The sequence below is a fragment of the Homarus americanus genome, unplaced genomic scaffold, assembly GCF_018991925.1.
Source record: "Homarus americanus isolate GMGI-L3 unplaced genomic scaffold, GMGI_Hamer_2.0 scaffold48220, whole genome shotgun sequence".
NCBI classification, from domain to species: Eukaryota; Metazoa; Arthropoda; class Malacostraca; order Decapoda; family Nephropidae; genus Homarus; species Homarus americanus.
The window spans coordinates 1,977,630-2,005,083 of NW_024755060.1; the positions used below are offsets into that span (position 1 = coordinate 1,977,630).

Sequence of the window (27,454 nt, forward strand, 5' to 3'; positions counted from 1 at the left end):
TAATAATCTTATTATTTATGAACTATTTGGGTTTAAATAACCATAAATTCTTTGTACAGAACAGCAAGGAGCAATCATAGTACAGGAAGCACTGTTGTGTGGCGTGACAACCAACCCTAATAACAGTATTAGTTTTGTTTCCTTATATAAAACTGAAATTTAAAAAATACATAAATTAAATTTAACCTGCTGGTATATTGAAATAGTTTGCAGTGGCAGTTAATATTGTAAATACTTGCAGGCAACTAATGACAAAGACTGCTACTCATAACAAAAGTCTCCAACTGGTAACTCTAATATTTCTTAAGCACAAACATTTCCAACATTGTCATTTGCAAACTGTTTTACCATCTGACTATTTCAGTAAATGCCATGATTTTTATTTTATTTTATTTTTTCTCCAAATAACATGCCCCTTCTTGGAGCAACAATATCACATACATAAAACCCAGAAGAATGTCGAATACAGAACCACTTAACAAATAAAAATTAATAAATGACTTTTCCCATGATTCAACTTGCATGAGCACAGGAGCAGGCTATATATATGTACTAACAGCCAAATTATCTTTTTCATATATTCTAGTCATCAACTTTTTACCATTCTTTACCACAAACCAAATCTCTGGCATCAATACTCAAGGTGCAGTATACTCGTTTTGGTTTGTGTTAAAGAGTACAGATACGATCCCAATTTTTGAGGTGAGATGCTTCCTGCCTTTCTCTAAACTCCCAAATATACAAGCAAAAAATCTCCAATCTTCAGTTAATGTGCAGTTGTGCCTTAGGGAATAGTTAAAGGAACGTGCTGATGTGCATGTAAAGCCATATGTAGATCATCCATAGGTGTCACTTAACACCAAAGCTCACAACACAAGGAAAGTAAAATATAACTTCGAAAATTAAAAACAATCGGCCACACTGTAAGAATATAAGACTGATTATGCTTTAAAAACTGTCTGGGAAATAATAATAATTATTCAGCACCGTCATTAACTTTAAAGCGACCATTTCTTAGATCAGGCATGACTCATCAACCTGATTTCTTGATCCTTTTAATGAGAATGAGAGGATGCTTCTACAGGTACCTCAAACTCTAACTAAAACTGGTGTCACTTTAGCAAACATCTCTTCACTATGTTTGAACTCTGAGGATCCAAACTAAGTTTATAACAAATTATAAATCTTAATTTCAAAATCTCCCAAAAGTAAATAACAGAAATTAAAATAAAAAATCAACTTGACCAAAAATTTTCACTTAAATTTTTGTCTTCCCATGATCTAGCATTTATTGAGATATTAATGTACAGTACTAGTTAATGGACAAAAAACATTACTGTACTAAATGAATTCATGATAACATGTACAAACACTTTGTGCCTAACCAGTGATGGTGACTATAGAATGATGGGAGCATAAATAGTGATTAACACAAGCTAGGTAAATGGTAATGCCATAAGGAAACAGTCACTCAGGCTTAAGTCTTTGGAATGTAATTTTCATATGTTTGGACCCAATAAATAGTTAGACTTAATTCTCTAACACAAGAATACAAATTGAGGCTGAAGGGAGTTGCTTCCTGGTTCAGTATTACAAGAGTCCTACTATATAAACACAGAGCAGTAGTCTCCACAAAGTTTAGCATAGGTCGCCCTCATAACACAGTACTTGAGGAATATTTTGAGGAAACGGAAAAGAAAATTATATATCAAGTTCCAGTGAGTCAATACTGTGGCACACGTCATATACACTCCAACATAAAGGAGATACCTGGATATTTATGACAGGAAATTAAATATACAGTAGTGATAGTCTATGCCTAATTATGCATGCTTGTAAGTCTGTGGAATATATATATATATATATATATGACAATACAGTATAATCAAAACCCACAATGGTGCTGTGGTAATTATATGTTCACATCTCCCAGGAAAATGAAAACAGCGCTTCCAAATTTGTTTATATTTATTGTAAGGCCGCCAGAGAGGACTTGAAGAGATCTGAGAATAAAGACAAGACCTTGGGAGCTGTTTGTTTTCACATCTTATGAGATGGTCAACATAAATAATGCATATACATAGTACAGCACACGCAATGATATATAAACCATAAGAAATAAGGGATAAAAAAACATTAAGATCAATCCACATCTCTCTATACTGTACATCCACACACAACAACTTACTGATCTTGTTCTGAGTAAACTCATTGTTACCATTGGTGAATCTAAACTCCACAATACAGTACCAGTGACTATCCTACCATACAAGTGTCATAACAAATAAACATCACACAATTAAAAAAAAAAAAAATCCTTTCAAATTTCTCAAATAAAATAAATCATTTCTTCACACATTGGTCCCTCAAATTAACAATTAAAAACAACATCATCTTTAGCATATTTTGAAGTCTATCCATTGCTAATGTCAGAGATAACATTCCCCACAAAATATGACTAACTGAATCTGTATTGATATTCAACAAAAAGAATCCTAGAAATAATAATAAAATTCTATTTCATTACAGAGCTTGACTTGCACATCATCCTTAATCACCGATAAATCCTTAAACCAAGTTGTCTCAATATCTCAAATATTAGCTTTTTAGAGGCACAACAAAATGTATATGACTATTTTGACCAGCCTCCAAAATGCATTATAAATCCTTGAGAACTGATTACACCTCACAAAGATATCATTGATTTTATTTATAAAATATAGATTATTTTTTTTACCACAAATAGTAAAGTTTTTCAGGACGTTGAATGCAAATTTCAAACAAGACTGTAATCACATCAACCCAGACACACCATCATCATAACAAGAGGAATACAGTACTGTACTGTAGTGTACCCTCCATACAGCATCTACTGTACTGTACTCTCCATACAGCATCTATCTCTGGGCAATATTTAAAATCTTTAATACAGTTCGTAGTGTATAAATAATATACAAATGACGGAGCAACTCTTGTTACACCTCACACAGTGCATATAGCTAATGATATGCAGAAAACAATCATAAAAATACAACAGACACAGATAATAGATATCAAGTCCTCCACAAGTACAGCTCTTATCTTAACCCCTAAAATAACTATATGATTTTCTCCTGAAGTTTTAATTCATACTTCCTCTAACATCCAAAGCGGCTTTATTCTAATATTTTGTCTTATTGGTGATAAAATATGAATTTGAAAAATATATTTACATTTTTTCTAAATCCCAATTATTCCTTTCATATGAGATTTGATTATGCTTGACGTATGCCTGACTTTCTGCATGATGCCAGTGGAGTATATACACCACAACTCCATCACAAGAAAACAAATTATGTACCGTACTGTAATGACTACACAACATACTAAAGACAAAAAGCAATTCTGGTCTGACTAAGGGCACCATTATACATTATGGACACCTCCCCATGTGCAACTCTAGGTACTGGAAAGAATTCTAAAGCATTCAGGTGTACAGCCTTTAGTCCAAAGGCTTGTTAAACTAGCAAATAATGGCTTATTTACAAAAAGATCTCAGAAAATTTTTTCTGAAATATATATGTACTGTATATGTATAATATATAAAAACCTGCATTGCTACATGACTCACGTACAAAGGTCTACTGTTACTCTGAGGCTGGGCTTTGATTTTGGCTTTGTAATAATTAGGTTTATTAGAAAAGCATCACTGTTGTGTTCAACCTAAATAACAACTAATTTTGGCCATTTATGACCACTGCAAATAAATAACCACATTGAAACTGACAGAAACTACAGTATCTAAATTATACAGTATATGATCGTTAGTTTCAGGCTTATGTGTGCTGAATAACTACAAATATTAAATAATTAAATAAAAACGATGTTCATTGATCTGGCAAAGCCATTATTAATACAGGCAGTTTGGCAGTGTGTTTGTTCTACGACAGACATGATTAAACACTACACATAAGCGGTCCGTTGGAACTGTAAATTTTCAGTTCAAGTCGCAGCTTAATAGTGATGGAGACGAATCAGTGGATTAATAAATTTCAGCAAGTGTTTCCAATACTGTTGTCTTAATCATTTAACAGAACCATTAATAATAAACCTTGTAATCAACTGTGTACCAAAATTCCTTAAACTTTATTACCAATACATTTATTAACTCTAAATTTTATCATCGATTATTCTAGCAACTTTGGAAATAATGTCAGTTTTATAAATGTCCAAAATTTTTTTGAAAAATGGCATCGTATACCCATATTCAGAGTGCTTACATCAAGCAATACTCAGGAGACAATGTTTCCCTCACTAGTGCCAAGAACATATGCCAGCAGTTCTCTATATTCAGTTATCATGCAATTATAGTACTCTTTTATGAGCATAATTTTTGCATTAAGTAGACAAAAAGCAAAGGTTATTATTGTAGGAGCAAATAGTTGGCACAGCAGAACACAGTGTACATTGCTTCATTTAGGCATGTGTCCTGAATATGGGCCCTAAGCTAAGTTCTCCACATCAAAAGCCATGAAACACTGCTATAGCAAAGCTTGATGAAAAATTTTATAAAAAGTCTATACATTATCAAGAAACATTCACACAACATATACATCAAACATTCTATTCTTTGTTCACTTATTTTTAGTTCTTTTTGGTATCCATATTAGGTATGTAGTCTCGTGCCATAAGACAAGCAAACACTGTCATAATCATCTTGGGTTTGACTTCCGTGATGTCTTCGGGCAAGGCGTAGATGCGTGCACCAATCTTGCGTGCCATTGAAATTGCATACTTAGCATTGGCCACATTATCCTGAAAAATGAATAAAGAATCAATTAATATCTGGTTTCTAAAGCACGTGGTTTCGTCCACATAAATTTTCTATTCAATATATTTTTCAGAGCTGGACACTGGCTTTAAGGTGTATATATATATATTTGAGAGAAAGACTCACTAATAATAAAAACCTACACATGGTAACCAAACATAACTTGTACTCTGGTTACTGAACAGCTCACAACTCTCAAGGCTAAAAACACACCACCTTAACACTTATCCTCTAGCAATTCCAGGGTTTTATCTGAAGTACAGCAGGTTGGTGATCATGGAGTATCACCTCTACTCTATCACAGAAGTAAGGTCTGACACTTCATTGAGATAATGAATCCAGGTAAATGTAGTTGACTTAGTAAACATAACTTCACTAATTAGCATCAACCCCTGCAGTAGTTGACACAGACTCCAGTGAACCCTGCCTCACTCAACTGGGAGAGAAATGCACCTAATAATAAAGCATTATTCACCTGGTTGGACCTGCCATTAACTAGGTACCTTTTCTGATGGGCACAGGGTACAGTGTTTGGTGGACAGGTTTTCCTGCAGGTCACCAATAGATCTTAAGAGCACCAGTCCTTTATAACTTACCTCCTCTTCTCCTGTTATCTTCATAACATCATAATTGACGGTGCCAGGCTTGATGGCATCAACAAGGTCAATAACAGCAAGGGCATTTTTAAGACTAGAGTCCTGGAAGGACCTGATGCTGGACTTTTTACCAGCTTCACTTAGTTTGGTGTTGACCCAAGTGATGATCTCTGCCTCCACAATGGGGCTGCCAGAATCAGCCAGCTGGGTCAAGATGGACAAAGTGTACGCTCTCATCAACTGCCAGATCAGGGCTGAAATTAAGAGTAAAAACAGTTACAAAATGTTAACACACTTGATGTGATCAAATTTTGATCTTCAATCAGGACTTAAGAGACTTCTTCCCAAACATACAACAACTTTACAGTTCTGTAAAACCTCCATTTAACAGACTATATGGGGAGGAAAGTTCGTTATATCGAGGGCTCAATAGATATGAAGCTCCCCATCTAACGAATTATAAGGAGAGAGACGTCCGTTATATGGAGGTTTTTACACAATCCACACACACTCCTGTAGTTACTGAATCATTTATATTTCTAACCTAACCTAACATATCCTGTCCTGTTCATTTTCCTCTCACTTGCCAAATCAAGTAATTCATCGAGTTATTACACTGGAAAGAAATGAGTTACTCACCTAAAGTAAGAGTTGGGTTACCATCAGCCAAATCTTGTCCAGCGATACCAACAAGACTGAACTTCAGCTGTTTGCCAAGCTCAACAGCATAATTACAGTTTTCAAGCTTCTCCATGAACTTCTTAAGCTTGCTGAATTTACTGTTGGGAAGAAAAGAATTATTCAATATACCTGTACTATACACAGAGGAACAATAATATAGGTCATTAAGTATACCAGCTGGGCAGTAACATATGTTAAAATACACCAAACAACTTCTTGTAGCCTCACACTAGGGAATCAGATGTCAACCAATTCCAAAATAGATGATGGAATATTTAACCTAACCTAACTGCTCAAGTGGGATGGTAAAAACAGCAAAAAAACAAAAATTAGACAATCTCCAACTAGCTGGGAAACGTCTATGTGGGATGACACTGTATATCTCCAAGTCAGAGTCACACCAGTTTATAAAGTCACATTGATCTTGTTCTCAGACCACAATCACCTGTACTCACTATGGTAAATAGGATAAACTGTACACACTACTACACTACACAGTCTTTAAAAATAGACATAAAGAATTAGATGCTTGGTTTCCCGGTGTGACACTCGTGTACGGTGATCAATGGACTCTCCCTTTGTTTGCTATCATCTGTAAAGTTTGGGTGTTTTTGTTTTCCTTATTTTTGTGGGTTGAGTCTAAAGGAACCAAGTGGCACAGTATGAATTAGTTTCCAGTTTAGTGACATCAATTGAAAGAGGAGTTGACTGTCTGGTAAATAAGAGGAATTAAATGTCTCATGAAAACAAAACCCTACAACAATTTACCTGTGGACGCGTTTCCAGTCAACAACACCTGGTCTGATAATGTCATATAGCTGGAAGATGATGATACCGTCAGCAAGGTCAGAGTACAGCCAGTTAACGTGTGGGTTGACGCCCATACTGTTCATCCAGTTGCGGTAAGCTGTAACAAGACGGAATTTGCTTATTTCTTACGTTCCTCAAACAATTTTCATAAGATGACTAATTTACGTATATTAACTGATATACTACACACATTATTACACTAAAATACATAAATACAAAGAAATAGGATGGTAAAATAGGATATCAATATAAAAATGATGAATAGTATTAAATAGTATATGCCTAGGAGTTGGAGAAGCAATGGAAGTTAGTCTAAGAGAAATCCTTTTTACTACAAATAAATTTAGTTCCTGAGAGTGTGATGGTTCCCCCAATATAAATCTCAATGAACTTGTGTTATTATCATGTAGCAAATCTGATATATGGAGATAGTGGTGCTGGGAGAATATTTAGTTTACATATATAATTATACCCACTTTTCTCCTCCCTCGTCTCCTCAATGTGGTCAAGTCCTTCAAAGTCAATGTTCTCAGGTTTATCCAGGCCAGGGTGGTTGTTGAAGAGATTGGCAACAAAGGCCACGTTAAGCTTGTACACTCCCTCCACCACGTCCTGAGGGGTGAGGAAGCTGCGACAACCCAACTTCTCTGCCTGCTGTAACATGATCTCTGCTCTGTCCACCAAGTCTTGCTCCTGAAAGATTTAAAACACATCATAAGTAACATTCCATTTGGATGTAAAGTGCAGTAGTCTCTTCACAATTTCATCGACTGTGTTCTACAATACTCCTGTGGCTGACAAGGGCAAGTGTGGCATGCTGAGATTATTTCTTGGAATAAAAGATTAGGTTTGGATGAGTCAGGTTAGGTTAAGTTAATTAGGTTAGCTTTTGATTGAACTATGAATGCCTAGAACATTTTCACCACAGCACAAACCAGGAATAATGAACTTATTATTCACTTCAATGTTCTCTTTTCTGAGACGTCTACAACCACAAATCCCACAAAATAAATCACACACAGTAAGTTATAAAGACTACTCACAAAAGATACATCTTTCAGCTGAACAAAATTCCAATCCCTCATAAAAGTTTTCCATTTTGTATTGATATTTAACCCTATTATCTGTTCCCTCTTAACACCCACCTAAGTTTGGCCTCACAGATTCCAGATTAAATCCCACCTAAACCCACAACTAATGAGCTAAGCCGAGACACATACTAAACATTTTTCATATTGTACAGTATTAAGTTTCAACCATTTCATAATTTCCCGCTTAAATCCCACCGAACTTTGGCCTCATAGATTCCCGATTAAATCCCACCCAAACCCCACAACAGATGAGCTAAACGGAGACACACACTAGACCAACTTACAGACAGAGCCTCCAGCGTCACGCCAGCATCGTTGGGTGAGATCTGCTTCAGGAGGTGAGAGTAGATTTCGGAGTCCTTGATGTCGCTCATGAAGTTTGTGCAGCGTCTGTGGGGGGGGGGGGAATTATTGATATGAATTTTAGGATGAAGAAGAAAGAAGAGAATTAAAAATATGTATGAAAAAAGAAAGGGAGAAAGAAAATAAAAATGTCAAATGGATCAAAATTTATCCCATTACAAACGTCAAATTATGAGCCACAAACCTGTTGACGCCAGCACGCTCCAGATGATGATTGACCCACCGAAGCAGAATGGCCTCGGGAGAAAGCTTCATCAACTCCTCAATCTTTTCACCGTCCTCCAGAAGGTTGGCCAGACCTGGGCAGTGCTCCAGGGTGATCTGGTTGAACAGACCAATGCGGATGATCTGCCACAGTAAACCCAGCACAAGATGGGGTTTACCTGTCCAAGCAAAGATATTATTAGAGTACTGTAACTTATAAGGAGAACATTTTAGTTAAAGTATTTATTCTGAATTACCTGTTATGCCAATACATACATGCTGGTACATACATATATTTAAATGTCTTCCTTCCTCAAAGCACTAAAGGTAAAACATTTCATATTCTTTCTAATCTATTAAAAAAAAAATCCTTTACACAATCTTCCTCCATCAACTACCAACAAAAAGATCAATATTCCTCACCTTTAGCCAAGTCATGAGCATCAATATTGACAACATTGCAACCAATAGCTTGAGCAGAGCTGAGAGCCAGTGTCAGGTTCTCGTGTTTCGTGTAAAGGGTCAAGTTGCGGGTGTTGATGGCTCTCTCGTCAATGGTGTCTGGGCAAGAGTGATTGATGACTTTACTGGAAGGAAAGAAAACATCAATTAGTATTTCCATTACAGAGAATAAAAGATAAACTATACTTAGGAAAACAAGAGGATATAGTCATCAACATCACTGCATAAATAATACTAATCTTAGACCATGTCCCCCTCTTCCATTATTCCTTTGTTCCTTTTCTGTAATTATTGTGTTCTGCTACGGTGCTTCCCTTTCACTAGGCTTTTAATCTGGTTTCTCACGTTGCTTCACAAAAGACAAACCTCACCCATAATCAGACAGTCCTTCCTCAAGAATTATTTAATGATATACAGATTTGTCTAATATGTACACTCCTTGTTAGTTCCATCTTCTGGTCTTGTGTGAAAGGCAAGATGTAAGATGTTGTATAGCAGAGGAACGTAGGCAGTTGAATAGGTAATATGCACAAGCTTTAGTGTCTTGAGATAATGATAAGATGGATGTGTATTGCATTGTGACCCTGAGACATAAAGACCCAGAGTTTTGAGAGATAAAGACCCAGAGTTTTGAAAGATAGAGACCCAGGGCTAGTGAGGTTTTTGTACACTGGTAGGTTTGAGATGGTTGGCCAAGGAGAGAGAAAGTAGGTACAAATGGGAGAAAAGATTAATGAATTTAAATATAGAGGAAAGGAGAGATAGGGGGAGATGTTTTAAGAGATAATAACCTGCGAGAGACTACAAGAGACCGTGCAGTATGTAGAGATATTATCGAGAAATTACGGCCAACCAATGCAAGCGTGTAAAATGGTGGCGGTGATGAGAACTGATTACCGTATAATTAAGTGATTCGGCACAAAGACGTTAACTCATTGGAAAACAATATTCAAGCACCTATGGCCTAAATCACAATGACCTGGTTTTCAGAATGGTGATTAGGTTATAATTAGAATCACACCCTTGAAGTTTGGGGAAGGCATCTTGATGAATTAGTGCAGAACAGAAGAACATTTCTATGTGATCAATATTCCCCCCAAAAGTAGTCAGAGTGACCCAATTTTTAACAAGAGCAGTGATACTAGACCTTAACACTCATAACTAACCCCTGTTAAATTTAATATCGTACCTTAACATAGAGCTGAGTTAACCTAACCTAAACTACACCCACTGATGACAAATACAACATCAGGAGTACAGCATAATCTCCTTTACTATTTATTTATTTATTTATTTATTTACACGACAGAACTCACCAGAGAAGAATGCCATCCTTGACCTTATCATAGAGGTAACGTCCCTCTCCGTCAATGGGCAACAGGTGCTTCAGGTGTGGATCGTGGCCAAGGTTGGAATTAATCCAGTCGGAGAAGGCGAGCTGTTCCTCTAGGCGTACAGAGTGTGTTGTGCCCTCTGAGGACGCCGTCGACATGCCCCCGAGGGTCTCCAGGTTCTCACGTTTGTTAACCATCTTTTTAAATGAACTTGCAATATCCTGAGCCTTCAAACCAGCACACATCTGAGAAATAAATCAAATTAATAAACAATCTTTTTTTTCTCAATAACTAATTCTTCATTAACAAATCCTAACTTAAAATATTATTAAAGTTTTCTAGATCAGACAATGAATGATACTGGCAGAAAGATATCAATTTATGGTATATACTGTACTTAATCTGCCGGGTATGCTAAATTTATCTCGTCATTCTTCGTATACTCCAATGAATTTTACAGTAATACCAAACTTAACCTAACTAAATACAGTGTAACGTACAAGGAATAAGTATTTCCTCTGAACCTTATATTTCATTAGCAATATCTCAGAAAGTTTTACGAGCAATACCTTTTTTTTTTTTTCACTCACAAACCAACGACAAAACTTACATTCTGGAACTCATCAAAACTGAGCTTCCCTTTGCCTGGGCCGTTGGTGTCCTTGTCCCAGTCTTCAATCATCTTACGCACTTGCCACTGAGGAAGCTTGAAGCCCACAATCTCCAGCGCAGATTTGAGCTCTGACATGTCGATGAAGCCGTTGCCATCTCGATCAATCTGTCGAGAGGAAGTAAATATTGGGAACCAAATACACGAGAGCTCCACAGTGGTAAAGGAACATAATCAACACAATTATCACGGACTCTTACGGTAAGTGCAGACTGAGGACATAGAGTAGTTTGAGTACATTTTGTCACCATGGCAGTACAAACCTGACCTAATCATGGCTTCATCACCTACAAAATAAAAACAATATTATCTAATAATGTAGCTATGATTATAACCCCCCAGCTTATTTACCTGAAGATTAAACACCCTAATACTATATGGATTGGTTGGGATTGGGTAGGGGTTGGGATTGGGTAGGGGTTGGGATTGGGTAGGGGTTGGGATTGGGTAGGGGTGGGGTGGGGTCGTGATTGGGTGGGTTGGGTGGGGAAGGATTGGGTGGGGGCTGGGGATTGGGTTGGGGATTGGGTGAAGAAGGTGGGGGCTGGGTGGGGGTCGGGATTGGGTGGGCCTGGACTGGGTGGGGGGTCGATTGGGTGGGGCCTGGATTGGGTGGGGTTGAAGGGGTGGGGTTGGGGGTTGGGTGGGTTGGGGGTTGGGTGGGTGGGGTTGGGGTTGGTGGGGGGGTGGGGGATTGGGTGGGGTGGGGCTGGGATTGGGTGGGGTGGGGTTGGGTGGGGGGGGGCTTTTGGGTGGGGGTCGAGATTGGGTGGGGTTGGGTTAAGGGTGTTTGATCTTTAAGTGAAATAAACTGGTGTGTGTGTGTGTGTGTGTGTGTGTACTCACCTGGTTGTAATAGTACTCATCCTTGAGGTCATTCAGAAACTCAACAAAAGAGTCCCATCGTTCTATTCCCATTATCTCCATCTTCACTTTATTTATCACTTTATCTGTCTCCCTCTTCTTTATTTCACTCTTCCACACTTTATCACAGTTTCTCTATTTTTCCCACTTTATTTGCACTTTATTATTGGTTAGTTTTAATACACTTGAATAATGAAATAAAATTGTTTTAAGTGGGCGTAGACAAATTATACCACTAGTCCATTAATAACTAGAAATTATACGTGATACGACTCAAAATACGGTCAGAAACGTAGTATAGGACGAGCGAAAGATACGGACTTAACGAACGTAAGTCATAAGTCACGGACGTACAGCTCGGAGGGAGAAAGGACGCGCAAGTGATCACTACAACTGATTGGTAAACACTGGTGTGAGTTCCATCGTACACTCCCGTAATATATCGTCTCACGGGAGAAATGTAGACCACGTCAGCTGTCTGTGTGTGTGTGTGTGTGTGTATGTGTATGTATGTGTGTGTGTGTGTGTGTGTTTACTTAACGGGAAACTCTCATCATCTGTCTGGAACACTGAACCCGGCGACTGACTGCTTTACGGCCCCTTGCTGCTGCTGCCTCTCTTCCTCTTCCTCCTCCATATTCTTCCTCCTCCTCCCCCTCTTCCACATTCATTCTTCCTCTTCATTCAGTAGATTAGATCAGATCAGATTAGCTTAGGTTAGCATTAGGTTAGATGAAGTTAGGTTAGGTTAGCTTAGGTTAGGGTAAGTAATCATCAGGTGAAATAATCTAAGGCGGGTGGGGGGGCTAATCTTGACGTGATGCTAATTATAATAACATTGTCTCCCACATTCTCTTGACTAACGTAAAACAATGCCACAAAAATTTCTCCACACAGAAACCTGATGAGGCAGCTTGGTCTAGTCAACAAAGTCACGCCCCCTTGACGCTCTCAACACTGGAATACTAATTTCTCTCTCATACACACACATACAGACATACATCTATACATAAACACATACACAAACACATATATATACTCGTAAAACACAACAAAAACACAACTCCAGTCTCTCTCTCTCTCTCTCTCTCAGACAACGTTAGGTAAACACTCGGCACTTTCACGTTCGCCTGCCCTAACACAGCACCGTCAGCAGGAGGAACTAACTGGAGAGCGTCACACCCTTCGTCAGGAGGTATAAGACCCGCTGATACCAAAGGGCACCAGACTCCTGAAGGTGTTGTGGTGACGAGGGCAAAAAATAGTGTCGACTGTTTCATATCCTGGTTGGTGGGAGGAGGAGGAAGAGGGTAGGAGGAGCTAGAAAGAAGAGGGAGTAAGGAGGTAGGTGGAAGGAGGAAGAGGAGGCGGAGGAAGAAGAGAAGGGAGAGGAGGAGGAGGGAGAAGAGAAAGGAGAGGAGGAGGAGGGAGAAGGAAGGAGAGGAGGAGAGAAGAGAAAGGGAGAGGAGGAGGAAGGAGAAGAAAAGGAGAGGAGGAGGAGGAGGGAGAAGAGAAGGGAGAGGAGGAGAGGAGGGAGAAGGAAGGAAAGGAGGAGAAGAGAAGGAGAGGAGGGGAAGGAGAAGAGAAAGGAGATGAGGAGGAGGGAGAAGAGAAGGGAGAGGGAGGAGGAGGGAGAAGAGAAAGAAGAGGAGGAGGAGAAGAGAAGGAGAGGAGGAGGAGAGGAGAAGAGAAGGGAGAGGAGGTGGAAAAAGAAAGAAGAGGAGGAGGAGGGAAAAGGGAAGGAGTGGAGGAGGAGGGAGAAGAGAAGGGAGAGGAGGAGAGGGAGAAGAGAAGGAGAGGAGGTGGGAGAAAGAAAGGAGTGGAGGAGGAGGGAGAAGGAAGGAGTGGAGGAGGGTGGGGGCAAAGTTAATTACCTAACCCGGAACTAGCCTTGAATTTTCTAATTAAAAACGGGTCGAATCATGTTTGTTTTGGTTAGGGATTGGTTAGGTTACGTCAGGGGTGGGGTAGATTAGGTTAGGGATTGGTTAGGTTACGTCAGGGGTGGGGTAGGTTAGGTTAGGTTACGTCAGGGGTAGGTTAGGTTAGGTTACGTCAGGGGTAGGTTAGGTTAGGTTACGTCAGGTGGGGCAGGCCAGGTTACGGCCAGGGGCAGGTTAGGTTAGTTGTCAGGGGTAGGTTAGGTTAGGTTATTGGGGTGGGCAGGTTAGGTTACGTCAGGGTAGGTTAGGTTACGTCAGGTGGGGGTGAAGAAGAAGCTGCCAGGGGTAGTTAGGTTACGCCAGGGTAGGTTAGGTTAGGTTACGTCAGGGGTGGGGTAGGTTAGGTTAGGGATTGGTTAGGTTACGTCAGGGGTGGGGTAGGTTAGGTTAGGTTACGTCAGGGGTGGGGTAGGTTAGGTTAGGTTACGTCAGGGGTGGGGTAGGTTAGGTTAGGTTACGTCAGGGGTGGGGTAGGTCAAAAGGAGTGATTGACTTGTACCTGTTAAGTCCCTCAGTAAACATCTTGTATAATCCCTGACAAGACAAACAAGTACTCCTCCTCCTAGGTGCGGGGAGGAGGAGGAGGAGGAAGGGTGCGTTTATAGTAAGACCCACTGAATATCCGGTTCACCCTTACACACACACACACACACATATAAACATGCACACACGTACACATACATACACACACACGTATAAAGTAACACGATGAATCATGCCCCAGCGTGACCCGGATTCGAGTCACACACACACACACACACACACACAGGATAACAGCAGCCAGGGAGAGACAGCTGTGATACTCGTGACAAAAACAGCCTGTGCAGCATTTGGTAACATATAATAGCATTCTTTAACATCAATAACAATGACAATTTCTTATAATCTTCTTAACTTAACCTACATCTAACCTAACCTAAATTTAACTAAACCCAAATCTAGCTTAAACTAACCCCAACTAACCTATCCTATCCTATCCTACCCCTAACCTGACCTGACCTGACCTGACCTGACCTAACCTAACTTAACCTTTCCCACTACATAAGCTAACCAAATCAACTATAGTGTGTGTGTGTGTGTGTGTGTGTGTGTGTGTGTGTGTGTGTGTGTGTGTGTGTGTGTGTGTGTGTTACTTCCTTGGTCACACACAGCCTTCCGTCCGCCCGTCCATGACAGTAAAAGACAGAAGTTCCCGTCAGGTCGCTAGTTACTTGAAGAAGGCGCCTTGGGTGCCTATTGGTGGTGTGGTGACGGGAATGTGTGTCTCTGTGCGACGGTAACGGAGGCGGTGATGGAGATAATGATGGAGGTAATGATGGTGGTGAGAGGGAGGAAGGGAGGGAGGGGGAAGAGGGTAGAGGAGGGAGGGGGGAAGTAAGGAGGGGAGGGGGGAGGTTGGGCGGTCAGTAGAAGTAGGTGATGGTGGTGATGGTGGTAATTGTGGCTTTGATGGTGGTGGTGACGATGGTGGCAGCTGTGGTGGTGACGAGGGCGAGGTAGTGGTGATGGTGACGAAGTACTGATGATGACGATTAGTTAATGGACGATGAACTGTAGGAGGGGGAGGAAGGAAGAGGGGCCCGTCAGCAGGAGGAGGAGGGGACGTCAGAAGGAGGAGGAGGGGCCCGTCTGGAGGAGGAGGGGCCCGTCTGGTGGAGGAGGAGGGGCCCTGCCCGGTGGAGCAGAGGCCTGTCAGGAGGAGGGGCCCGTCTGGTGGTGATGAGGCCTGTCTGGTGGAGGAGGGGCCTGTCTGGTGGAGGAGGGGCCCGTCTGGTGGAGGGGCCTGTCTGGTGGAGGAGGCCCCGTCTGGTGGAGTGAGGGCCTGTCTGGTGGAGGAGAGGCCTGTCTGGTGGAGGAGGGCCCGTCTGGTGGAGTGAGGGGCCTGTCTGGTGGAGGAGGGGCCCGTCTGGTGGAGAGGCCTGCCCAGGAGGAGGGGCCTGTCTGGTGTGGAGTGAGGGGCCCGTTCAGGAGGAGGGGCCTGCCTGGGTGGGAGTGAGGCCCGTCTGGTGGAGTGAGGCCCGTCACAGCAGCAGGTACAGAAGACGAGACAGTTTCTCTGAGCCACATTAAAATCTCACATGTGTACACTGACGACGGGAAAGTGTGTCGTGGTGTTTGTGTCTGTGTGTATGTATGTAGATGTGTATGTATGTAGGTGTGTATGTATGTATGTTTGTATGTGTGTATGTATGTACATATGTAAAGATCCATAAATTGTAAAGGACCACTACAGTAACCTAACCAATATGTATGTATGTATATGGCCAGGGGTGAGAATCCGGTCTCACACACACACACACACACACACACACACACACACACACACACACACACACACATATACACAATGACTGCCTCAGAATATAAAATCCCGGTCGCAGTAATATGATTTTTCCCGGCGACTGGCTTAAAAAAATCCACCATTTGGGGATATTGTTTTTATTTCCTGGGAATTTTTTTTCAAGTCCTAGGGGATTTTTTACCTCTTATGGGATTTATTTGACCTCGTAAGGATTTTTTTTTACCCCCTAGGGATATTCTCTTACCCAAGGCTAAGTACCACTATTATATAAAGTCATTTAAATAAGATACAGGTTAAAGTTACTTAATCCTACACTCGTTTTAACCCCCCCCCCCCACACACACAGGGGATTTAAACCGTATACTCGCCTGTCATGCCGGAAGGTGTTAAATCCAGGTCCCGCTCCCTAAGGATAACCCAACCAGGAGGAGAGACTCGAGAAGGGACAGCAACCGTCACCAACTACACCCGACCAGCGACTGACATACCTGGGCACCACCACCCCTATATACTATACCTAGCGGGGACAAGGCCAAAGTAAAGAAGAGTCACAGTAAATGTTATTGTTGGGTTGTAAGCGACCAACAACAACACCACTGCCTAATTTGGTCCACTTTATGAGTATCTCCATGTAGTGATGATATATTTAGATGAGCTTGATGACTCCCTGCTTGCTTCTGCTTGCCCACCTACCCACTGCCAGCACACACACCCTAGCATCGTCTACCCATAACCATTAGCGTATGTGGTATTTAAAAATGGCCCTTGTGTGTGTTTACAGCTCCTTCAACAAGCTAGAATCAAAATATATGCGTGTTTACAAAGTCCCTTGATGTTTGTGTTTATAAATCCTGTGGAGATCTTAACAGCTAGGGTGTCTAATCTTCAGGTGATTATAATCTGTCACAGGGACGGTGTGTGTGTGTGTAGGAGGACGCTATAAGGCACCATGATGTCTCGTGGTGGGGCGGTCAGGTCTCATAGTACACACTACTACTACCACTACTATCAGTACTACTACCACCACTACCAGTACTACTACCACCACCACTACCTCCCCCACTACTACTACCACCACCACCATTACCACCACCATAAGGCACTTGGGCTAGACAAAAGGACCACAAAAACCTGAAGAAGCCAAATTCCTTTCCCGTGGCCGCAGGAGCAACAGATTCTGACCACCTGACGCAGTTCTCAGCCATTTTTTTAATCATATATTTAAGACAAACAAATTATTTACCTTTACTGAACCTGAGGCGAGATGGTCAGTAATTATCTAACTGTAGACGGTACTAACCCACGAACCAGTTGACATGGTTAAAGGTGATTAGAGTTCGTTAAAAGTGGTAAAAGTTCGTTAAAGGTGGTAAAGATTCGTTACAGTTGGTAAAAGTTCGTTAAATCTTATAAAACTTCTTTAAATGTGGCAAAAATTCGTGGTTGTCAAGGTTAAACATGGCAAAAAGTTCCAATTCCCAAGGTTAAATAAACTTTACACGGACCACGTTGGGCCAAGGGTTAAAATTAACAAAACATCTTCATTATTTACCTTAGATAATTAACCAAACACACCTTAACTTATTTATTTATCCAGCCCTAAGTGCCTCAGTAACCACCTGGCTGGCGACCTAGAGTGAATCACCTTCTCACAGCTGTTAATGTTGCCATACCGTAGCCTCACCTATCGTCCACTATATATACAAAGTGTTCTGGAGTTAAAATCTATTATATTTCTCAAGGAACTCGGTGTCTTTGACTTAGGCACTCATAAGTCTTTGATGTGTTGTGAGGGTCTTGGGTGAGTTAATAGGGTAGTTTAAGTCAAGGGGATTAATGTGTGTGTGTGTGTGTGTGTGTGTGTGTGTGTGTGTGTGTGTGTGTGTGTGTGTGTGTGTGTTGAAGATAATATTTTGTCACCACCCCAAACGATATTTGTGACAGCAATATGAAAAACACACACACGAGAATAAACATATCCCTCTCATGCATATACATAAATATCCATCAGACAGGTAAGTAAGGGCGAAAACAGTAGTGACTCAACACAACCTCAGAGACAAAACACATGACTCACTTTAACTTACATACATATACGAATTTACATCACTAACATCATTAAATAAAAATAAATGGATCGTAAATACTTTATGAAACCTCAAATACTTTTTCTAAGACCAAATACTTTTCATAACTCCTCAAATACTTCATGAGACCCCCAAATACCTTTCACAACAAGACCTTACTTTCGTTCACTTACTTTACCTGTTTGAGCTAAAGTTAATTACAACTTCATGTGTTGAGGTTAGAGGAAATTCACCAGAGGAACCTTCATTGTGTTGTTGATAATATCTCAGGTGTGTGACGTCTACTGGAGGTGTAAATCACGGCAGGTATTTCCCGCTGAGATTGTAACAGTGAAAGGAGGAAGGGGAGGAGGCAGTGGTAGAAGAGGAGGTGGGGGTAATTGTGGTGGTAATGGTGGCGGTAATGGTGGTAGTGATGGTAAGAGTGACGGAACAATTACTATCTGAACCACCCATTTACCACTACCCACCTCCTACCACCCCCACAGACACACACACAAGACCACCAACCCCTTCAGTAGTCACACAAGAGAGACGACCATACCCAGTGATCCAGGTGAAATCCCCAATGTAAACATGACGTCTCACAGGTGGCTGGCCATTCTTCCTGTGGATCGTGAGCAACTGGGTCGAGGAAACTCACTACAGCAGAAGGCACGAGAGGAGACGAAGAAGGAGAGGAGGTGGGAAAGCTTGCATCTGTCTCTCACTTCACGCCTGATAAAATACTTGTGTTAATGAAGCAAATAAAGAAAGCATTAAATCCACGTGTATAAGGGTAAGAAGCTCGCTGATTGGTTCTCATTTGTCGTGATTACTGTATGCTGGGATGGGATTGGTTAGGTGAACAACACCACTACAACATCGTCTTTGCAACACAACCACATTTTTGCAACTAACAACAAATAAGCATAAATTTCCCCAACAAAAACACGTGAAAGTGGAACAAACACAAAGGGTGAAACCAGTACAAAAAAAACCATTATTTACAAACACAAACGAAGCAAAAATAAATCTTAAAACATAAGTATCAGAGCAACAAAAGCAACAACATCGTCAAACAAACACAAAGGGTGAAATTAGAACAAGAACAGTTTTATTTAATAGTGAATTAATTATATCCTTACAAGAACAAAACAAACACACTGAATGAAGATTAATATTAGACGAAGAACAATTAATTTCGTGAAGAATTAATTTTCCACCCAACGAAAAATTCTGAACAGGAAAACTCACACCACACCTGCACAGCAACACACCTGTACAGTAACACACTTGTACAATAACAAACCTGTACAATAACACACCTGTACAGTAACACCTGAACAGTAACACACCTGTACAGTAACACCTGAACAGTAACACACCTGCACTATAACACACCTGAACAATAACACACCTGCACAGTAACACCTGAACAATAACGCACACCTGCACAGTAACACCTGTACAATAACACCTGCACAGTAACACACCTGTACAATATGCACCTGCACAGTAACCGCCGGCCCACATGACCTGGATGTTTCTAACACCTGCTCGGGGAGGGTCACTACCTCTCTCTCTCTCTCTCTCTCTCTCTCTCTCTCCTCTCTCTCTCTCTCTCTCTCCTTAGAGTCTGGTTAATGTTGCTTCGTAATTACTGAATCTTTTTAATGATTATTTTCTAATTATTTTAAGCTTCTTCACTAATTAAGCTTCATAGTCCATAAGCTTTTATTATGAGTTAAGCATATTGATGTATTTATGTGCCTAATTATGAGAAATAAACATTATCACACAGAGAGAGAGAGAGAGAGAGAGAGAGAGAGAGTATAAGACGGCAGGAAATACTGGTAAGATGCTACAAGATCTTTCTCATGTAACTGTATACCTGTGTGTGTGTGTGTGTGTGTGTGTGTGTGTGTGTGTGTGTGTGTGTGTGTGTGTGTGTGTGTGTGTGTGTGGAAAAAGTTTGAAGTAGATGAAGAAATCCTGTATATAAACTTAGTGTATGTATGTATACTGTATATGTATGTATGTATGCGTGTGTATGTATTCACCACCACCTGCCGTGACCCACATGTGTACGACGAACCACCACCCCCACCACACACACACACACGGACGCCAGGGTGTTGCATTAATGTGTAAGAGGAACACCCAGTTGCTATCCGTGTACCACCACACCTGTGAATAGGTGAGGTGGGGTGTACACGACTACAGACGGGAAGGATGGTCTATCTGTCTGTCTGTCTATCTATCTATCTATCTATCTATCTATCTGTCTATCTATCTATCTATCTATCTATCTATCTATCTGTCTATCTATCTGCCTGTCTCTTCATCTATCTTTCTCTTTCTCACTCTATCCTTGTCTTTCCTTCCCTTTGTCCTTCTCTCCCCAAGGAAATTATAAAATATTCCTTGCGTAAGGTGATGCATGCGTATTGTGCGTCATTGATTTAACTGCGTAAAATACCGACTAGAATACACGCACATACCTGTGTCTCGTAATTAAGACAGGTGTAATGACTAATAACCATGAGTATATGTGACTGCTGTAACCTGTAGGATTTACCTGAATGTAATCTACTGCTGTAACCTGTAGGATTTACCTGTATGTAATCTACTGCTGTAACCTGTAGGATTTACCTGTATGTAATCTACTGCTGTAACCTGTAGGATTTACCTGTATGTAATCTACTGCTGTAACCTGTAGGATTTACCTGTATGTAATCTACTCCTGTAACCTGTAGGATTTACCTGTATGTAATCTACTCCTGTAACCTGTAGGATTTACCTGTATGTAATCTACTCCTGTAACCTGTAAGATTTACCTGTAATACATACCTGTCCCTGTAACCTATGCTGTACTATGGCACCTGCCTGTCCTCATCAACTCACCTGTGGAAAGAAAAAAAATTATATTATAGTATTGAGAATATTGTTGACTTGAGTACACATACATACATACATACCTCGTACACACACACACACACACACACACACACACACACACACACACACACACATACACACACACACACGGTCCACTTATAACCACTAATGTGAAGAGGTTTGGGTGCGTTGGGGTCGTGTCCGGAGATCACCTGAAGATTAGACACCCCAGCTTAAGACTGAACTCTCTCTCTGTCTCTCACTAGCATATATCACACAAGGTCTCTCTCTCTCTCTCTCTATCAATAACATCAGGTCATTAGCCAACATACCAACATGCAGACGTGAGGGACAACTTTTTAATGAGTGAAGTAAAGGATAATTGCCACAAACTGCTGCCTGTACCCTGACCTGACCTGACCTTATTCAAACCAATCCTAATCCTACCTAAACCAACCTAACTTAACCTAACCTACACCCAACTAAGGAAGGGAGGAGAGAGAGAGAGAGAGAGAGAGAGAGAGAGAGAGAGAGAGAGAGAGAGAGAGAGAGAGAGAGAGAGAGACTAAAACCCAAGCAGATTATCCATGACATAATAGAGCAAAGGGGAGAGGGAGGAGGGAAGGAGAGGAGTGAGGGGAGGAGAGGGATTATTGTATGAGTTCCCAACACCCCCCCCTCCCCCCCTTCAATTGTATGTAGATCACTAACATCCTGCTGTCCACGTGGGCCCCTGGAACTGTGTGTGTGTGTGTGTGTGTGTGTGTGTGTGTGTGTGTGTGTGTGTGTAAGAGACCTTGAAATTATCCCCTGGGTTAAACAACACTAATAATTCCTCCTCCCCACTGCAACCCATACACTACACTACACTACTCCCAACTCCAACCTACTCTTCCTGCACCTCTACCCTAGCCTACTCCCCAACCTACACTACCTCACTCCTAACGTAGCCTACCCTAACCTAACTCTACACTGCCCTACCCCTCAACCTACCCTGCACTACTCCACCCTAACGTAGCCTTACCCTAACCTAACCTACACTGCCCTACTCCTCAACCCACTCCTACACTACCCTACCCTAACGTAGCCTACCCTAACCTAACCTAACCTAACCTAACCTACACTGCCCTACCTCAACCTACCCTGCACTACCCTACCCTAACGTAGCCTACCCTAACCTAACGTACCCCCAATCTCACCTCAACATAATCTCTGCACTGTCTCTACCCTAACGTAGCCTACCCTAACCTAACCTAACCTAACCTAACCTACACTGCCCTACCTCAACCTACCCTGCACTACCCTACCCTAACGTAGCCTACCCTAACCTAACGTACCCTACCTCAACATACCCTGCACTACCCTACCCTATCCTAACATAAGTTTAGGTTAAGCTATGTGAGGTTAGGTTCAGTTAACCAGGGGGCCTAATATGACTGGGGCCCATTAGGCCTGCAGCGGCGAGACAGGTGGCACACGAGGCCTGAGGGACCCCCCACTTCCCACCCCTCGAGTAGATCAATATATTCCCCCGTTTAGTGGGCCCTCTAGTCTCTCTCACTCGTATTAAGGGCTGGGAGGAGAGGGGGGAGGAGAGGGGGAGAGGCGCAGTAGGGAGAAGGGAGTAGGAGGGGAGAAGAAGTGAAGGAGAAGAGGGGGAAGAAGAAAGGGGAGAGGAGAGGGGAAGGGTAGAGGGGGACGAGGTAGCGAGGTTATGAGGGACGTTTATCTCGAGACAAGGAGCATATTTTGAAGGACTAGCGAGCATATTTAAGGAGTAGCGCGCATATAGGGAGCATATTTAAATAACCAGATGGCATATTATAATAAATACAATATATTATAACATATAGGAACATATTATAGTACAGCAAAGGCATATAATATAAGATGAGAAAATACAGTTTAGTTACGGAGACGAATGAGTAAAGAAAACGGGTATTATAATTGGGCACTGGAGGGGTGACTATGGAAGAATATGATAACACGGGCGTCTGTCGCAACCCCAAATGGCCAGGATCGATCCGCTTAAAACAAAAGAGTCGGCAAGGGCGCTAAGGGGATTAAAACTCCACTATAATTCTTGACATGGAAATTTCTACAATGGAGTGAATAAGATTGAATAGAGTGGTATTTGGTGGAGTGGGGAAGGGGAGGGATTAAGCTGCTGCTCTCTCTCTCTCTCTCTCTCTCTCTCTCTCTCTCTCTCTCTCTCTTTCTCTCCCACATGCAGAAGAGTGTGTGAGAGAAAACATGGTTGACCCTTAACACCGAAAGGTCACACGAGCGGTTATGGTAATGTGTCCACACTTACCTATCCTGGACACACACACACTCAAGGAACATTTCATTCTTAACTGGAGTCAGCCCTGACCTTTTTAACCCTCTAATAATAATAATAATAATATCCCGGTGATCCAACTTTAATACAAACATCAAGGGACTTTATAAACACCCTACGCACGCCCTCCCACCTACACCAAAAAATTTTCACCAAGCTTATACCTAACGTAAATAAACGTGACATATTACTGTTTGTTTGTGACATAACGGCTCTGTTAACGGTAATAAGGGTGCTGTTGATAGCCATGAGTAAGTGATTGGGTGAGGTAATGTGATGGTAACAGTGACAACACCCATAGTTATTTACAGTCAGAACCCACACTCCATTTTCTACCAATCAAGTTTTTGCTTCTAGTGGGATGGGGATACTAACCTAACCTAACTTAATCTAATCTAACTTAACCTTTAATCTAACTTAACCTTTAACCTAACTTAATCTAATCTAACTTAACCTTTAACCTAACTTAACCTAACCTAACCTAACCTAATCTAACTTAACCTAATCTAACTTAACCTAACCTAACCTAACCTCGAACGTAACTTATTCTAACCTAACCTAACTCAACCCACCTTAACCAAACCCCCAAGGTAAGAAGTGAAGGAGTTTAGTCATCAGGTGAAGTCAAATTTAAACCAGGAGGACTAATCTTCATGTGATCCGTTAAGTCCATTGTTACGGGTAATATTCAATGGCTATCAGTGGATCACATTTACCCAAATTTTACGTTAGTCATTGTGAGTCGCCCAGCTTGGTGTCACGTGTTCTGGGGCGTCACCATTATGCAGGGGAGTGGGGGCTAGGCGGGGTGGGGCTGGGGCGAGGCGGGGTTGGGGCTAGGGGGGTGGGGCTGGGGTTAGGCGGGGTGGGGCTGGCAGGGTGGGGCTGGGGGCAGGCGGGTGGGGCTGGGGGGCGAGGCGGGGTGGGGCTGGGGCTAGGCAGGGTTGGGCCAGGGGTGGGGCTGGGGCTAGGCAGGGGGGGTTGGGTTGGTGGAGGTTGGGAGGGCTGGCATATTGGGGACGGTTGCTAGAAGGGTTGGGAAGATTCTGAGAGAGAGAGAGAGAGAGAGAGAGAGACCTTGACTCCCCGATGATCCTAAGGTTGAGGACGGCGGCGGGGTGGTGGTGTGACAGAGGACAATGACTGGTGGACAAGGCCGGGAGACACAGCTCCGCCATACTGGGAACACGGTGACAACAACAACAACAAGCAGAAGGCCGTATGGAGGTGTACTAGCAGCAGAAAGTAGTAAGATAGTGTACTAGCAGAACGTAAAGGGTAATGGCAACAAGAACTAGAAGCAGAAAGCAGGATCACGTATAAAGATTAGGCACACTAGCTCAATTGACCTGAAGATTAACCACCCTAATACTAACCTAACCTAATAGTAACCTAACCTAACCAAATTTTAAGGTCGAAGCAGAGTTGTAATAAAAATTGGGCAATGTGTCATAAGGTGGGCAAGGATGTAACAAGGTGGGCAAGAGAGGGTGGGTCACACAAGGCGTATCTAAGTTAAGTGATAAGAACAAGTCCGAGTACACAACCTCAAGATAAGATAACACATCAACATCACGGCACTGCACACGAAATTGCCTTCACTCACCTGTACAAGTAGGTGCTCGTTTACACTTGGTGGGAGGGGAAATACCAAGGGATCGAACTGGGGAGTTTTAGGAAATCAAAACCGGAAGTTAATATTGTAACCACTCCACCACCGCACCCCCATATCACCATGAACTGAATATGTAAATAGACTGAGGAAATGCCCAGGGATCGAACCAGGGTCTTTCAGGAAATTATGGCCGGAAGCTAATACTACAACCACTCCACCACCGCACCTCTATAGCGCCACAATATGTAAATAGACAGCGCCACAAAGACTTATAATGGCTCTCAGAACTTGTCGGAAATGCCACACAAAAACAAGTCTGTCATTAGTTATTGTTTCCTTTAACTACTGTCATGAGGGTCACCTGTGTTAAGGTACAGTCAAGCCTCCCTATAGCGGACTTTCCATAACGGACTAATATCTTACATATATTCCGTTATAAGGAGGTTTCACCTCTAAAGGACCCTCGATATAACGGACTTTCCTCACATATAGTCCGTTAAATAGAGGTTTCATTGGAGGTAAATTCTGATCAGTTATATATTTTTTTTATACATTAAGAGAGAGAGAGAGAGAGACGTTGTGTTGTGGAAGTAATGAACACACCTGTACGGCTATGTCAACCACAGGTATTTCCCCTAATTAGCTCTACCTCACTCATGACGTCATTAGTGTAGGTCCTGCCACACGTATAATGACTCACTACAATGTTACTCACTACACATTATATATAGTCATGGTTAGGTTAGGTTAGGTTTCAGTGGGATTAGATTAGGTTCCATGACCAAGAAACATCAAAAGCCACAGTCCACATGATATAAATGAGCAGGATACTATCGGCAGGTTAGACTCGGTGCAGTATACGTAAAGCATGATAGAATCTTCTGACCTCTGTAATATACACACGCACATAGCCCATCAGGTGTGTGTGTGTGTGTGTGTGTGTGTGTGTGTGTGTGTGTGTGACTGAGGGAAATAAACAAAAATATCTCTCTCATTACATACATACATACATACATACATACATACATACATACATACATTCATTTACCTACCTACCTACCTACATACATATCCACACCCACACACTCATTCACCTACTCAAAATTCATCCACGTCCACCCACACACACCCACTTAACCAGGCGCCGGGAGCTAGACCCATTACCGGTGGTTAGTTACTGCTGTGGAGGGGGAGGTGGATGGTGGGTGGATGAGGGAGGTGGATGATGGGTGGATGAGGGAAGTGGATGATGGGTGGATGAGGGAAGTGGATGATGGGTGGATGAGGGAAGTGGGATAGTTGGAGAGGGTACTGGAGGGCTGGAGAGGATAGTGGAGGGGTGAGGAGGGTACAGGAAGGTTGGGGAGGGTAATGGAGGGATGGGGAGGGTAGTGAAGGGTAGAGGGTGGTTGGGGAGGGTACAGAAGGTGGGGAGGGTACAGAAGGGGTGGGGAGGGTACAGAAGGGGTGGGAGGGCACAGAAGGTGGGAGGAAGTACCAGAAAACACAGCTAACGCCGCCTTTGTTTCATTGACGAACACCAGCCCCTCCCTTCTACCTCCCTTCTACCTCCCCTCCCTACTGACTGACACCCCCCCTTCCTCCCTTACATCGACCAGACACCCAGCATAAACATTCTCTCTCTCTCTCTCTCTCTCTCTCTCTCTCTCTCTCTCTCTCTCTCTCTCTCTCTCTCTCTCTCTCTACATGCTGTGTGCACTCCTACGTCCAGGGCGGCTCCTCCAAAGGTTCTTAGTAATATTTCCTCCCCGAAGTGAGATAACATCAACCCGAGTCACATACAATACGATATAAAGATGGCAGCCATAATGACGTCAAAAATGGCACTGAGACTCTACCGTTACTAGATACAAGGTGAGAGACATTAGATGATGTGTGTCTCAGTGTCATGTCAAACTCTCGATCAGCTGATGTGTCAGGCCCTCGATCAGCTGATGTGTCGGAAACCCTCGATCAGCTGATGTGTCCAGGCCTTCGATCAGCTGACGACTATAAACACTGTACCAACTCTCACCCCGTTAATATATATGACCTCCACGGACCTACCCAATACCACCCACCTCACCTGGCTCTCCACCCTCCTTCAACCCATACCTTACTGCCTTGTCCTTACCTTCTCCATAACCTCTAGAACACCTACCCATTTCCCATCATTATGTAACCCGTGTCTAGCCCATTTCCGCCATGGAATACACTATGATAACCCATTACCTTATTATGTTACCCCATGACGATACCTACCTTACCCATTCCTTCCTCCTTCAGATCGTGTACTCGGAGTTGGGGGAGGTATACTAAAGATGGGGGTATCCTAAAGGTGGGGGGGTTATCCTGAGAGTGCCCAGGTGGGGGTCAGCTGCACTTCCAGTCCTTCAGGCAT

The 27,454-nt window shown here is 42.2% G+C and overlaps 1 protein-coding gene across 3 annotated transcripts in view; it reads right to left on the minus strand.

Moving 5' to 3' along the window:
- Positions 1 to 27,454, minus strand: part of LOC121856388 (plastin-3-like) — a 65,069-nt gene continuing 37,615 nt past the window's right edge. Inside the window, exons 1-11 of one of the 3 annotated variants that reach the window (XM_042351938.1) lie at positions 16,499 to 16,599; positions 10,962 to 11,129; positions 10,334 to 10,596; positions 8,979 to 9,142; positions 8,536 to 8,734; positions 8,273 to 8,378; positions 7,374 to 7,590; positions 6,856 to 6,994; positions 6,046 to 6,185; positions 5,407 to 5,660; positions 1 to 4,794 (exon numbers count right to left, since the gene is read on the minus strand). In XM_042351938.1, coding sequence (XP_042207872.1) covers positions 4,624 to 4,794; positions 5,407 to 5,660; positions 6,046 to 6,185; positions 6,856 to 6,994; positions 7,374 to 7,590; positions 8,273 to 8,378; positions 8,536 to 8,734; positions 8,979 to 9,142; positions 10,334 to 10,596; positions 10,962 to 11,099 — 1,791 coding nt within the window. In that variant the 5' untranslated portion in view covers positions 11,100 to 11,129; positions 16,499 to 16,599 and the 3' untranslated portion in view covers positions 1 to 4,623. Of the gene's footprint in view, positions 4,795 to 5,406; positions 5,661 to 6,045; positions 6,186 to 6,855; positions 6,995 to 7,373; positions 7,591 to 8,272; positions 8,379 to 8,535; positions 8,735 to 8,978; positions 9,143 to 10,333; positions 10,597 to 10,961; positions 11,130 to 11,867; positions 12,013 to 16,498; positions 16,600 to 27,454 lie in introns of those variants that run through there. The other 2 variants (XM_042351937.1, XM_042351936.1) reach the window with 2 other exon arrangements.